The 14,767-nt window shown below is 35.7% G+C and overlaps 1 protein-coding gene across 1 annotated transcript; it reads left to right on the forward strand.

The window, feature by feature from the left end:
- Positions 1–842: 842 nt before the first annotated feature.
- LOC121495150 (protein FAM114A2-like) lies at positions 843–2,817 on the forward strand. Its single transcript, XM_041762425.1, is given in 4 exon segments — positions 843–851; positions 1,516–2,012; positions 2,014–2,165; positions 2,168–2,817. Coding segments are annotated over 4 exon segments (1,272 nt in total). The 3' UTR covers positions 2,782–2,817.
- The last annotated feature ends 11,950 nt before the right edge of the window (positions 2,818–14,767 follow it).

Here is a 14,767-nt window from a genome sequence, read left to right on the forward strand (position 1 = left end):
GATATATATGAGATAACCTCCTATCTCTATAGGCCCATAGTTTTAGCATCTGTATAAAGGTGACAAGATCTGGCTTGGAGGACAGAACCATGGAGTCCCCAGTAAAATGTTTACCTGTCCCTTAATTGTACTTTATTCTCTGTTGGAAAATAATTATCTGGGAAGATCTGTGCCCAAAGCTTTTCTATAAACACCCTTCCCGTATCTGTGTGGAAGGATCAGAAGATCACAATCATGGTAGAAAATACAGTTCTTTCATTTTTAATCCTATAATCAAATTTGTATAATCCCATTTCATTCTTTGTAATGCCACCCTCTGGGATGAGAGATTCCTGGCATCTCCTATGAGTTCATAGTGGCTCTGAGTGTCTTCTTCCTACTGGGTGTGATGGGCATCCTCGCCCCTAGGTTAACTCTGAGATGGAGCATGTAGTTTCTGAGTATCAGTGGTCCTGTATTTTATGATTTCCAAAACTGTAGTTCCATGTTTCAAGCTGTGAGTCAATTTTAAAAATGAATTTTAAAAAATGAAATAAAAATAGAAATATAGAGGCAGAGCCGGAGGTTTAGAATTGAGGTAATCACAGGCATATTGAACATAATTAAAGCTGAAGCATAGCCCATCTTAATTAAACTCCATTAGGAATCTGAATAATTCAATCCTCATCCTAACTAATGGAAGTAGGAAAAGGTTTCCACTTTCTCTGAAATAAATAAGATAAAGTTATGTCTCAGTGTCAACTGTAATTTATACACAATTATTTAAAAAATTGTATAACATCCAAAAAATAGGACCCTGTGATTTATACTCAAAAATATAATCAATAGAAGCAGACTCACAGATGTTCCAGGTACTGAAATCAGGAGACAGTACTTTAAAATAACTATTATCTCCCAAACAAGTACTAACCAGGCCTGACCCTACTTAGCTTCCAAGATATCAAAGAGGAAGACAAACCATAAGAGACTCTTACCTATGGAAAACAAGCTGAGGGTTGCTGAAGGGGAGGTCAGTGGGGGATGAGGTAACAGGGTGATGGGAATTAAGGAGGGCATGTGATGTGATGAGCACTGGATGTTATACACAACTGATGAATTACTGAAAACTACATCTGAAACCTATAATGTATTATATGTTGACTAATTGAATTTAAATAAAAATATAAAAAATAAAACAACTATTTTCAACTATTTTAAAGATTAAAAGAAATAGAATGGATGAAAAGACAAATTATTTCTAGAGAGAAATGGAAACCTAGAAGGAACTAAGTAGAGATGTAAGAACTAAAATATATCATATCTATAATCTAAAATTTCAGATGTGGGGATCCCTGGGTGGCGCAGTGGTTTGGTGCCTGCCTTTGGCCCAGGGCACGATCCTGGAGACCTGGGATCGAATCCCACGTCGGGCTCCCGGTGCATGGAGCCTGCTTCTCCCTCTGCCTGTGTCTCTGCCTCTCTCTCTCTCTCTGTGTGACTATCATAAATACATAAAAATTAAAAAAAAACTACTAGGAAGAACAGGAGACTGTTTCCAAAGATGTACCTCAGACCGGATGGGGATATTGGGGCAGCTGGGGCAAGTCCTTGCTCTCTTCAGCCTCAGCTACAGTAGCTACAGTGGGACAAGGTATTTCAAATGTCATTGAGAAGGCAGAGACTCCTCTTGGAATTCCTAGTCCCAGTGAAATTTCAACTGAAGTCCAGTATGCAGCAGGAGAGACAAATGCCAGTGAGAATGCAAACTCCTCCTCATTGATTGGGCCATTTGGTGTATTTTCAACCATCTCTACGGCTGTTCAAACCACAGGAAAGAGCGTGATCAGTGGGGGTTTGGATGCCTTAGAATTCATTGGGAAAAAGACAATGGATGTAATAGCAGAAGGGGATCCTGGATTTAAAAGAACCAAGGGTCTGATGAACTGGAATTCTACATTGTCTCAGGTTTTACGAGAGGCAAAGGAGAAAGAAGAGCTATGGACCTCCAATGAGGTTACCTTGGAAACGGACAAGAACTCATTATGGGCTCCTTTTTGATGAATTTCAAGGCCTTTCGCATCTGGAAGCTCTGGAGATGCTTTCGCGAGAAAGTGAAATAAAGGTGAAATCTATTCTTAATTCCTTAAGTGGAGAAGAACTACAGACTCTGAAACTTGAATTGGAGCAACTCTAGCAGAGTTCTGTGAGGAAGAGGAAGAAGAGAAAAAAGATGACGAAGACTTTACCAAAGAAATAACAGAGCTATTTTCCCAGCTGCATGTCTCCTCCAAACGTGAGAAACTTACCAAGGCAAGGAATACTGCCTACAAATGGATCAGTACATCTCTGGCCAAGCCATCAGAAGAGAAGGAAGATGGAGAGAAACAGTTGGAAACAGAAAAAAATGAGCAAATCAGTAAAAATTCAATAGAGGATATCCATGCATTTGCAATCCAGAGCCTAGCAGAGCTGACTGCCTGCTCAGTTGAACTGTTTCACAAAACAGCGGCTCTGGTTCTGCATGGCCAGAAGCAGGAAGTGACAGCCATAGAAAGAAGCAGTACTCTTTCCCAGATGACAATTGTGTTGTGTAAAGAGTTGTCTTCTCTGTCTAAAGAGTTCACCACTTGCCTAACAACTGCTGGGGGCAAAGAAAAGGCAGACATCCTTAATCCCCTAATCACTGCAGTATTTCTGGAGGCATCAAACAGTGCTTCCTATATTCAGGATGCCTTTCAGCTGCTCTTACCTGTGCTGGAGATCTCTCTCATTGAGAACAAAACTGAATTACCAGAGGCATGAGCTATATACAGGCCCAGGGTTTTTGTCAGAACATTGAAGAACAGAGAGGATTCAACCCAAAACTTGTGGTGGCCAAGAAATGCCACTCTCTTTTGGGTACCCCTGCAGAAGGGAAGGAAAAAGGATTCTTTTAGTGTATAAAATTTGGTCAGGAGAGCAGGTTTAAAGGAGTTTTGTTGCCTTCACTGCTTGGGTGAAATATTTAGGTCTTCACACTGCCCTTCTAAGTTGTTAGAATTATTAAATTATTTGAGAAGAAATTTTTATGGAAAGTTCAAGAATAATAGCTCTAGATAAAGGTTAATGGGAGACTCAGGCAAAAATATTGCTCTTTATTGGACATGATGCAAAACACTAACAGTTTTGTTATGGTTCTGTATGATTTTGCAGCCCACTGATATAATTGGTTGTGAAGCAAGAGAGAAACAATTTAGTATTCTAGAAGTCCTGTGCTTGATCTGTCGATGCCATGACCTTTCTCCTTTCTATAATAAAATCTGTGGCTTTAAGAAAACAGTATATAGAAACTGTAATGATTACCTAGATTCTTAGGACTTGGTTAGAAAGTTTCATGTGTTCTTTAATTCTCAATAGGTCTTTGGCATGGAGGAGAAACTTCTGAAATGTACTTGAAGCCACATGAATTAACTACAGCAAAGTGCCCTTTGGCTTTAAATTGTTCTTCTACCCTAAGGTGACAAGCTTCAAGTTGTAATTGAACCCCAGTCAAGGGGGTTCCAGACCAATAAGTGCAACTTAGAGAAACAATTTCATGTTTGCAGGTATTCCAAGTCTCTCCAGGATGTTTTTCATGCACATCTTATGTGCAGGATAAATTCTGTAATAGCCAGCTCCAAAGGAGTATTGAAGCTCTTTCAGTAATGGAGTTTTTGTTATTTAAATGCTGTTGAAGGGGACTATAGAGTCCCATAGAAATCATTTATAACAGAATTTAACCTGTAAGATACAATATGTTTTTCCTTCTTTTTGTTTTTTGTTTGTTTTAATGTATTCCTTAGCATGTTTATAAATACAACTTTTATCCTTTAGATCTTAAGCCTTCTTTTGCTCTCTTCAACAATGTAAGAGGCTAATAAGGTGTTATCTTCCTAAAAGTTATTTGGTATCCACTCTTTTTTTTAAAAAAAAATTCTCCAACTTTGTTGTTGGAGGTAACTTTTGTGAGCTCTACCACTCATCTTCTAAAACGTTTAAATAAAAAGTAATAATTGTGTCACCTGAAAAAAAAGTAACTTTATTCAGAAAAATATATGCATACCTGAAATTAATTAATTCAGTTTTCAAATGAAAAAGCCGAATATTTTTCTGAGTCACCAAATTAAAGTACTAAACATACTTAAAACGTTTCCCCATTCCATTATAGAAAAAACAATCTTCTGAACTATGGGAGATATTTAAACCTGAGGCTACCAAAAAATTTTACCCAATGTTAAGACCCAATTTGCCTCTTTCCCCAGCCTGCCTAGTATCCTGCCCATGCAGTGATTCTAAGTCTGTGGAATAAAGAGGCACTTACCAGATGGACATGTGGGGCGCATGTGAGAAGAATCTGTATAGTTGAAAGGAAAGAATATCTCATATCTCTAGATGAGATAACCTCATATCTCTATATCTATATCATATATATCTATATCATATATATCTATATATATAGATATAGATATAGATATATATGAGATAACCTCCTATCTCTATAGGCCCATAGTTTTAGCATCTGTATAAAGGTGACAAGATCTGGCTTGGAGGACAGAACCATGGAGTCCCCAGTAAAATGTTTACCTGTCCCTTAATTGTACTTTATTCTCTGTTGGAAAATAATTATCTGGGAAGATCTGTGCCCAAAGCTTTTCTATAAACACCCTTCCCGTATCTGTGTGGAAGGATCAGAAGATCACAATCATGGTAGAAAATACAGTTCTTTCATTTTTAATCCTATAATCAAATTTGTATAATCCCATTTCATTCTTTGTAATGCCACCCTCTGGGATGAGAGATTCCTGGCATCTCCTATGAGTTCATAGTGGCTCTGAGTGTCTTCTTCCTACTGGGTGTGATGGGCATCCTCGCCCCTAGGTTAACTCTGAGATGGAGCATGTAGTTTCTGAGTATCAGTGGTCCTGTATTTTATGATTTCCAAAACTGTAGTTCCATGTTTCAAGCTGTGAGTCAATTTTAAAAATGAATTTTAAAAAATGAAATAAAAATAGAAATATAGAGGCAGAGCCGGAGGTTTAGAATTGAGGTAATCACAGGCATATTGAACATAATTAAAGCTGAAGCATAGCCCATCTTAATTAAACTCCATTAGGAATCTGAATAATTCAATCCTCATCCTAACTAATGGAAGTAGGAAAAGGTTTCCACTTTCTCTGAAATAAATAAGATAAAGTTATGTCTCAGTGTCAACTGTAATTTATACACAATTATTTAAAAAATTGTATAACATCCAAAAAATAGGACCCTGTGATTTATACTCAAAAATATAATCAATAGAAGCAGACTCACAGATGTTCCAGGTACTGAAATCAGGAGACAGTACTTTAAAATAACTATTATCTCCCAAACAAGTACTAACCAGGCCTGACCCTACTTAGCTTCCAAGATATCAAAGAGGAAGACAAACCATAAGAGACTCTTACCTATGGAAAACAAGCTGAGGGTTGCTGAAGGGGAGGTCAGTGGGGGATGAGGTAACAGGGTGATGGGAATTAAGGAGGGCATGTGATGTGATGAGCACTGGATGTTATACACAACTGATGAATTACTGAAAACTACATCTGAAACCTATAATGTATTATATGTTGACTAATTGAATTTAAATAAAAATATAAAAAATAAAACAACTATTTTCAACTATTTTAAAGATTAAAAGAAATAGAATGGATGAAAAGACAAATTATTTCTAGAGAGAAATGGAAACCTAGAAGGAACTAAGTAGAGATGTAAGAACTAAAATATATCATATCTATAATCTAAAATTTCAGATGTGGGATCCCTGGGTGGCGCAGTGGTTTGGTGCCTGCCTTTGGCCCAGGGCACGATCCTGGAGACCTGGGATCGAATCCCACGTCGGGCTCCCGGTGCATGGAGCCTGCTTCTCCCTCTGCCTGTGTCTCTGCCTCTCTCTCTCTCTCTGTGTGACTATCATAAATACATAAAAATTAAAAAAAAATAAAATTTCAGATGCATAAGCTTAATGGAGGATTGGATACTGCAGAAAAAAGCTTCAAGGAACTTCAAAACAAGTTAAAAGACATCCAAATTATGCAGAGGGAAAAAAAGTTTTAAAAAATGAAACAAGCATAAGTATGATAAGAAGCATTCTAAAATATGTGTAGAGCCTTAGACAGTAAAAGAGAGGATGACTACAGTTTTGTAATATAGCTTCAAGTCTGGAATTGTGATGCCTCCAGCTTTGCTTTTCTTTTTCAAGATTGCTTTAGCTACTTGGGGTCTTTTGTGGTTCCATACACATTTTAGGATTGTGTGTTCTTCTTCTGTGGAAAATGCTGGTGGTATTTTGATAGGGATTGTATTAAATGTGTAGATTGCTTTGGGTAGTATAGATATTTTAACAATATCTAAATTATGAAAAGAGCACAAATGTCCATCAACTAATGAATGGACAAAGAAGATGTGGTGGGTTGCCTAGATCACTCGGTTAGGCATCTGCCTTCAGCTCAGGTCATGATATCCTGGGGTTGGGCCCCATGTTGGGTTCTCTGCTCGGAGAGTCTGCTTCTCCCTCTCCCTCTGTGCTCTCTCTCCTTCTCTCTCAGATAAGTAATTTTAAAAATATTTTAAAAAAGAAAATGTGATACACACATACATATAGAGTACATATATGCAAATATAATGGAATATTATTCAGCCATCAAAAAGAATGAAATCTTGCCATTTCAATGACATGGATGGAGGTAAAGTATATCATGCTAAGCAAAATAAACCAGAGAAAGGCAAATACCATATTATTTCACTGATCTGTGGAATTTAAGAAACAAAACAGATGAACATAGGGGAAGGAAGAAAAAAAAAGAGAGGTAGACAAACCACGAGAGACTCTTAACTAGAGAACAAACTGAGGGCTGCTGGAAGGAGGTGGGTGAGGGATGGGTTAGATGGGTGATGGGTATCAAGGAAGGCTCTGTTGTGATGAACACTGATTATTATATGTAAATGATGAATCATTATATTCTATTCCTGAAACCAATATCACATTACATGTTAACTACCTAGAGTTTAGATAAAAACTTGAAGCAAAAAGAAAAAGAAAGGGGAATATTAAAAGAAGATAATGGCCACAGGTTTTCCCAACCTGATAAAATATACAGACCTAGAATCTGAACAAACTCTGAGAAAAACACAAAGAAAATGAGACCTCAGCCCATTACAGTGGAATTATTTCAAAACAAAGAGAAAATGTTAAAAGCAGTCAAAAAGCATTACAATACACAAAATATTATAAGAAGGAAAAACAATTTACTATCAGAAATAATGAAAACAAAGACAATAGCCAATATCTGAAAACCTAAAGAAATTTTTTTCTACAGATTTCTATATCCAGTGAAAATAATGTTTAATGATGAGAACATTAGTGATAAATTTCAGATATAGAAAAGCTGAAAGCATTAATCATCAGCAGAAACAAATAAAATATATAACATAAGATTTTTCACGATGCAAATAAAGAATAAGTGATTGAAACAGGGATCTAAAGGAAGAAATTAATAATAAAAAATGGCAGGTATGTGGAAAAGGTACCAAAAACTATGTTTTTTCTCTTTTCCTAATTTCTTAAAAAGTCAAATGACTAAAGCAAAAAGAATAATAATTGACTGAGGGATGTACAACATTTGTAGAACTAAAATATAGGATGAAGGACAGAAATGGGGTAAAAGGAAGTGTAATGCAAAAGTTTTACATTACATATAAATATGTAATATATTTTCATTAAATAACAATTTAGAATGTGAAATAGATTAAGGATACATATTATAATCCCTAGAGTGGTAGTTTCCAAACTTTTTGATGGTAAGAACCCTTTATACACTTAAAATTCATTGATGACACCAAAGAGCTTTTGCTGGTGTGGATTATATTAAAACTTACTATACTAGAAATTAAACTGAGTAATTCTAAAAAATTTTATATTAATTCACTAAACAATAAAAAATTTTAGAAAACATTGTTAGTTATAAGATATTTTAATAAAAATAGACATATTTTTCTAAACAGAAATGAATCTACTGAGAAGATGGCCTTATTTTACATCTTTAGCAATCTCTTTAATGTCTGATTTAAGAGAAAAGAGCTGGATTCCTGTGTATATTACTCTATGTAATATTTTATGAAATAGTATCATGGCTGAAGTATATGGAGAAAACTTATTATTATACAGACATGTCATGGGAAATGGAGGAGTATTTTTATGGCTTTTTCAGTGTTCATTGTTTTTGAAACTGCAACAAAACTAAAAAAACGGTAGTCCCTTAAAAACTGGAAAAAAGTCACCTTACAAACAGCAAGCATGACATGTCTGAGATGTCTATTCTGTTTGCAGATAAGATGAGGATATTTCTTAGTGATAAAAGGTTAAAGTTATTCAAGAAGACACAATTATACTATGTGTAAAAGTATTTATAGAACTCTAAAGCACATAAGGAAATAATGACAACACAAAATGAAGAAGTTGACAAATCCACAATTATAGATTTTTAAAGTTTTCAATCAACAATTCATAGAATTATTTAAGACCAAAAAAATAGGAAGAAAAGCAAAGTTTTTTTTAAGATTTTAAAAATTTATTTATTCATGAGAGACGGGGGGGGGGGCGGGGGGCGTGTTGCAGAGATACAGGCAGAGAGAGAAGCAGGCTCCATGCAGGGAGCCTGATGCAGAATTTGATCCTGGGACTCCAGGATCACGCCCTGGGCCGAAGGCAGGCACTAAAACCGCTGAGCCACTGAGGGATCCCCAAAGTTTTTAATACCACATTAATCACTTTGATTTGGTTGATATTTATAAAATACACCAAAAATGACATAACTATCCATTAATGTATATGTGGCTAACAACAGAGCATCAGTGCATGTGATCCAAAACTGGTAGAACTGCACGGAGAAACAGATGAATCCATTATTACAGTTGGAGATTTCAGTGCCTTTCAATCACCAATGGACAAATCCAGCAGGCAAAAAATAAGGAAGGGCACAGTTAAACTAACCAGCATCAGCATAAACTAACCAGATATTATATAGCTATCTACAGACTACTTTATTTAACAAGGGCAAAGTATATATATTTTTCCAGCTCACATGGAACATTTACCAAGATAGATCACATCCTGGCACATTAAACACATCTTAACCAATTTTTAACAAGAGATGTCAGACAATATATGCTTCAGAGCTACAATGTAATTAAACTAGAAACCAATAGCAGAAAGATAGGGGGAAAATCCCCCAAACACTTGGAGATTAAACAACACACTTTCCCCCCACTAAGATTTATTTATTTATTTTAGTGAGAGAGCGAGAAATATGAAGAGGAAGGGCAGAGGGAGACAGAATCTCAAGCAGACTTCCTGCTGAGCACAGAACCCACCATAGCTTGATCCTATGACCCTGAGAACATGACCTGAGCCAAAATTAAGAGACACACTTAACTGACAGTGCCACCAGACACCCTAAACAACACACTTCTAAATAACACATGGATAAAAATAGAAATCTCAAAAAGTTAAAACTATTTTGGACTAAATAAAAATGAAAATACAACTTGTCAAAATTTGTGGTATACGATGAAATCAGTGCCTAAGGGGAATTTATAGCATTGAAGGCATATACTGGAAAAGAAGAAAGATATAAAGTCAATAATCTATGTTTCTACCTTAAGGAATTAGAAAATAACGAGTCCATTAAGTATAAAGCAAGCAGAAGTAAGGAATAATAAAAATAGAGCATAAATCAGTGAAATTGAAAATAGAAAATCAATAGAGAAAAATCAATGAAACCAAACTCTGGTTGTCTGAAAATGATCAATAAAATTTATAAATCTCTTACCATAAATGAAAGAGAGGTCATCACTACTGACATGTAAAGGGGTAATAAAAGGAATATTATGAACAACTTTAAACTCATAAATTTGATAACTGAAATGAAATGGGCTAATTCCTTCCAAGATACAAACTACCAACATCTAGTAAATAAATTGAAGCAATAACTAAAATGTTCCACAAAGAAAAAAGCAACAGGCCTGGATGATTTCACTGGTGAATTCTACCAAACATTTAAGGAAGAAATTATACCAGTATAATTACCAATTCTTCACAATTTCTTCAGAAAATAAAAGCAGAGGGAAGACTTGCTAACTCATTCTATGAGGGAGAATTACCCTAATACCAAAACCAGATGAAGACATTACAAGAAGGGAAACTACATAATATAGATGGAATCTACATGAATATAGATGCAAAAATCTTCAACAAAATATCAGCAAATCAAATCCAACAATGTGTAAAAAGATTTATATACCATGACCAAGTGTGACTCATTCCAGGCAGGCAAAATTGGTTCACTCTGAAAATCAATATACATAATCCATCATATCAACAGGCTAGAGGAAAATATTATATAATTCTGTCAATTGATGTAGAAAAAGCATTTGATAAACTCCAACACCATTCCTGATAAAAACTCAACAAACTAGCAATGGAAGGATATTTCTTCATTATGTTAAACTGTAAACACATACAGCTAACATCATACTTGATGGTGAGAAACTAGATGTCTTTCCCCTACAATCAGCAATAATATAAGATGTCCCTTTTCACAACTTTTATTCAATATCATGCTAGAAATCCTAACTAATGCAATAACATGAAATAACAAAGACATGAAAAGGCAGTAAAAGGTATACAGATTGTAAAGGAAGAAACTAAATTGTCTTTGCAGATGACAAGATGGTTAGGTAAGAAAATGCCACTGAATCAACAAAAGACTCCTGTAACAGCTGAGTAAAGTATGGTTGCAGAATACAAGGTTAATAGACAAAAGTCAATTGCTTTCCTATATATCACCAATGAGCAATGAAATTTGAAATTTTTATTTTTTTTTAAAGATTTATTTATTTATTTATGATAGACATAGAGAGAGAGAGAGAGAGAGAGAGAGAGAGAGAGAGGCAGAGACACAGGCAAAGGGAGAAGCAGGCTCCATGCACCGGGAGCCCGACGTGGGATTCGATCCCGGGTCTCCAGGATCGCGCCCTGGGCCAAAGGCAGGCGCCAAACCGCTGAGCCACCCAGGGATCCCAAAAATTGTTTTTTTTTTTAAATTTATTTATGATAGTCTCACAGAGAGAGAGAGAGAGAGAGAGAAGCAGAGACACAGGCAGAGGGAGAAGCAGGCTCCATGCACCGGGAGCCTGACGTGGGATTCGATCCGGGGTCTCCAGGATCACACCCTGGCCAATGAAATTTGAAATTAAAGCCACTTTGTCACTTACATTGGCACAAAAGAAATACTTAAGTATAAATCTAGCAAATATATGTACAGGATCTGTTTGAGAAATTCTACAACATGCTGATAAAAAAATCAGAGATGTCAATAAATGAAGAGATAGTCCAAGTTGACAAATAGAAAGGCTCAATATTATTAAGATGCTAATTCTTCCCAACTTGATCTTTCCATTCAAAATAATCCAATCAAAATCTCAGCTAAATATTTAGTGGATATTGACAAATTTACTCCAAAGCTTATCTGGAAATTTTTAAAAGATCCAGAATAAATATAAAAATACTGTAGAAGAATTAAGGCTGACACTATCCAATTTCAAGTATTACTGTAAAGCTAAGTAATCATGATGACATAGTGAAAGAATTGACAAATATATTCATGGGAGAGAACTGGGAGCCCAGAACAAGACCAACAAAAATACAGCCAACTGATTTTCGACAGCAAAGGCAATCCAGTGGAGAAATAATAATGTTTTCAAAATTTGATACAGGAACAATTAGACATTCAGAGCTAAAAATTAATTTAGACATAAACATTACACCTTCATAAAAGTTAATTCAAAATGGACCACAGACCTAAGTATATATGTAAAAAATATAGAACTTTTGGAATACAACACAGGAAAATCTGATGACTTTGCATTTGGTGATGAGATTTCAGAGTCAACACCAAAAGCATATTCCATGAAAGGAAAAAGTTACATTAGACTTTACCAAAATTAAAAGTGTCTGCTCTCTGAATGATACTGTTAAGTGAATGAAAAAATAAGCCACACAATTTTCAAATAGCATATATAATAGTGGACTTGTAAGCAAAACATACAAGAACTCTTAATACTCAATAAGGAGAAAAAAAATACTCAACGAGGAGATAACACAGGTCTGTATATAGTTGGCCTCACAGGACTATATATATTTGCATACTTTAAAAGCTAATGCCTGAGAGTCTGGCTCCTAATCAGCCTGAAACTAGGTACTAAATGAGATTCTTCCTCCTTGGAACACTGATAGGTCTTAGCACATAAATCAGGTTTAGACAGTCACAGAAGTTTGAGAGACAACCAAGAGCTAGGGCAAGGTCGAATGAGAAGTTTCATTATCTACACAAGGCCACTCATTAAAACTTAGGGAAGTAGCTATTGTATCTGATACATATAAATAAATAATGAGAGTCAAGCAAAATGAGGAAACAGAGAAATATGTTCCAAATGAAAAAATAAAACCTCAGAAAATGACCTTAATGGTATGAAGATAGGTGGTCTACCTGATAATGAATTTAAAGTAATGGTCATTAAAGATGCTCGCCTGATTTGGGAGAAGAATGGATGAACACAGTGAAAAGTTCATCAAAGAGATAGAAAATATAAGAAAGTGCCAAACAGAAGATAAAATAACTGAAATGAAAAATACATCAGAGGGTTCAACAGCAAACTGGATTAAGCAGAAGAATGGATTAGTGAGCTGGAAAGCAAAGCAATGGAACTCAGCACAAAAGAGCAGCAAACAGACAAACAAAAACATTTAAAAATTGAAGATAACTTGGGGGAACTCTGGAACAATATCAAGCAGAATAACATTCACATTGTAAAATCCCAGAAAGGAAAGAGAGATAGGAAAGGCAGAAAACTTATTTGAGGAAATAATGGCAGAAAACTTCCCTAACCTAAAGGAAACAACATCCAAATCCAAGGAGGCCAGAGAGCTGCAAAAAACCACACCAAGACATTAATTTAATTTAATTCAATTCAATTATAATTAAAATGTCAGAAGCTAAAGAGAATTTTTTCGTATTTTTATGAATTAATTTAAATTCAATTAATTAATATATAATGTATTATTGGTTTCAGAGGTAGAGGTCAGTGATTCATGTCTTATATAATATCCAGTGCTCATTACATCACATGCCCTCCTTAATGTCATTCAAAAGAGAGAATTTTAAAAGCAGGAAGAAAACATCAACTTGTTACATACAAGGGAAACCCTATAAGGCAATCAGCTAATTCTCAACAGAAACTTTGCAGGCAAGTAGACAGTGGCATAAAATATTCAAAGTGCTGAAAGGAAAAAAACTTCCAACCAAGAATATTCTACCTGGCAAGGTTGTCATTCAGAATATAAAGAGAGATAAAAGGTTTTCCAGACAAGCAAAAGCTAAAAAAACAAAACAAAACAAAACAACAACAACAACAAAAAACCTCATCACTACTAAACCAGCCTTATAAGAAATGTGTTGGAATGTGTTCAAATTTAAGCTGCTATCAACTTAAAATAGACAGTAATATATATAGGATGATATATGTGAACCTCACAGTAACCACAAAACAAAAACTTATAGCAAATACACAAAAGAGAATGAGAATGTAATCTAAACATAACATTAAAGAAAGTGATCAAAACACAAGAGAGGAGGAACAAAAGCAGAATGGAGAGGAAATGCAAAAACAGCCAGAAAACAACGAAGTGGCAATAAATACCTCTCAGTAATTACTTTACATATACATGGATTAAATTCTGCAATCAAAGGACAAAGGATGGCAAAATGGATCAGAAAACAAGACATATACATATACTGCCTGTACGAGACTCACTTCAGAAGTAAGGACACAAGACTGAAAGTAAAGGAATGGAAGGCAATATTCCATGCAAACAGAAATGAAAAAAAAAGTTGGTGTAGCTATACTCATATGAGGCAAAATAGACTTTAAAACAAAGACATTGGGACACCTGCACCCCAATGTTTATAGCAGCAATGTCCACAGTAGCCAAACTGTGGAAGAAGCCCTGGTGTCCATCAAAAGATGAATGGATAAAGAAGATGTGGTCTATGTATACAATGGAATATTCTTCAGCCATTAGAAATGACAAATACCTACCATTTTTGTCAATGTGGATGGAACTGGATGGTATTATGCTGAGTGAAGTAAGTCAATGGAGAAGGACAAACATTATATGGTTTCACTCAGAGGGGGATATAAAAAATAGTGAAAGGGAATAAAGGGGGGGATCCCTGGGTGGCGCAGCGGTTTAGCACCTGCCTTTGGCCCAGGGCACGATCCTGGAGACCCGGGATCGAATTCCACATCGGGCTCCCTGTGCATGGAGCCTGCTTCTCCCTCTGCCTGTGTCTCTGCCCCTCTCTCTCTCTCTCTCTCACTGTGTGCCTATCATAAATAAAAAATAAATAAATAAATAAATAATTAAAAAAAAAAGAAAGGGAATAAAGGGGAAAGGAGAGAAATTAGTAGGAAATATCAGTGAGGGAGACAGAGCATGAGAGACTCCTGACTCTGGGAAACGAACAAGGGGTGGTGGAAGGGGAGGTGGATGGGGGTTGGGGTGACTGGATGACGGGCACTGAGGGGGGCACTTGACAGGATGAGCACTGGGGGTTATGCCATATGGTGGCAAATTGAACTACAATAAAAAATTTTAAAAAAATAAATGAAAAAC

The sequence above is a fragment of the Vulpes lagopus genome, chromosome 7 (assembly GCF_018345385.1).
Source record: "Vulpes lagopus strain Blue_001 chromosome 7, ASM1834538v1, whole genome shotgun sequence".
Taxonomy (NCBI): domain Eukaryota; kingdom Metazoa; phylum Chordata; class Mammalia; order Carnivora; family Canidae; genus Vulpes; species Vulpes lagopus.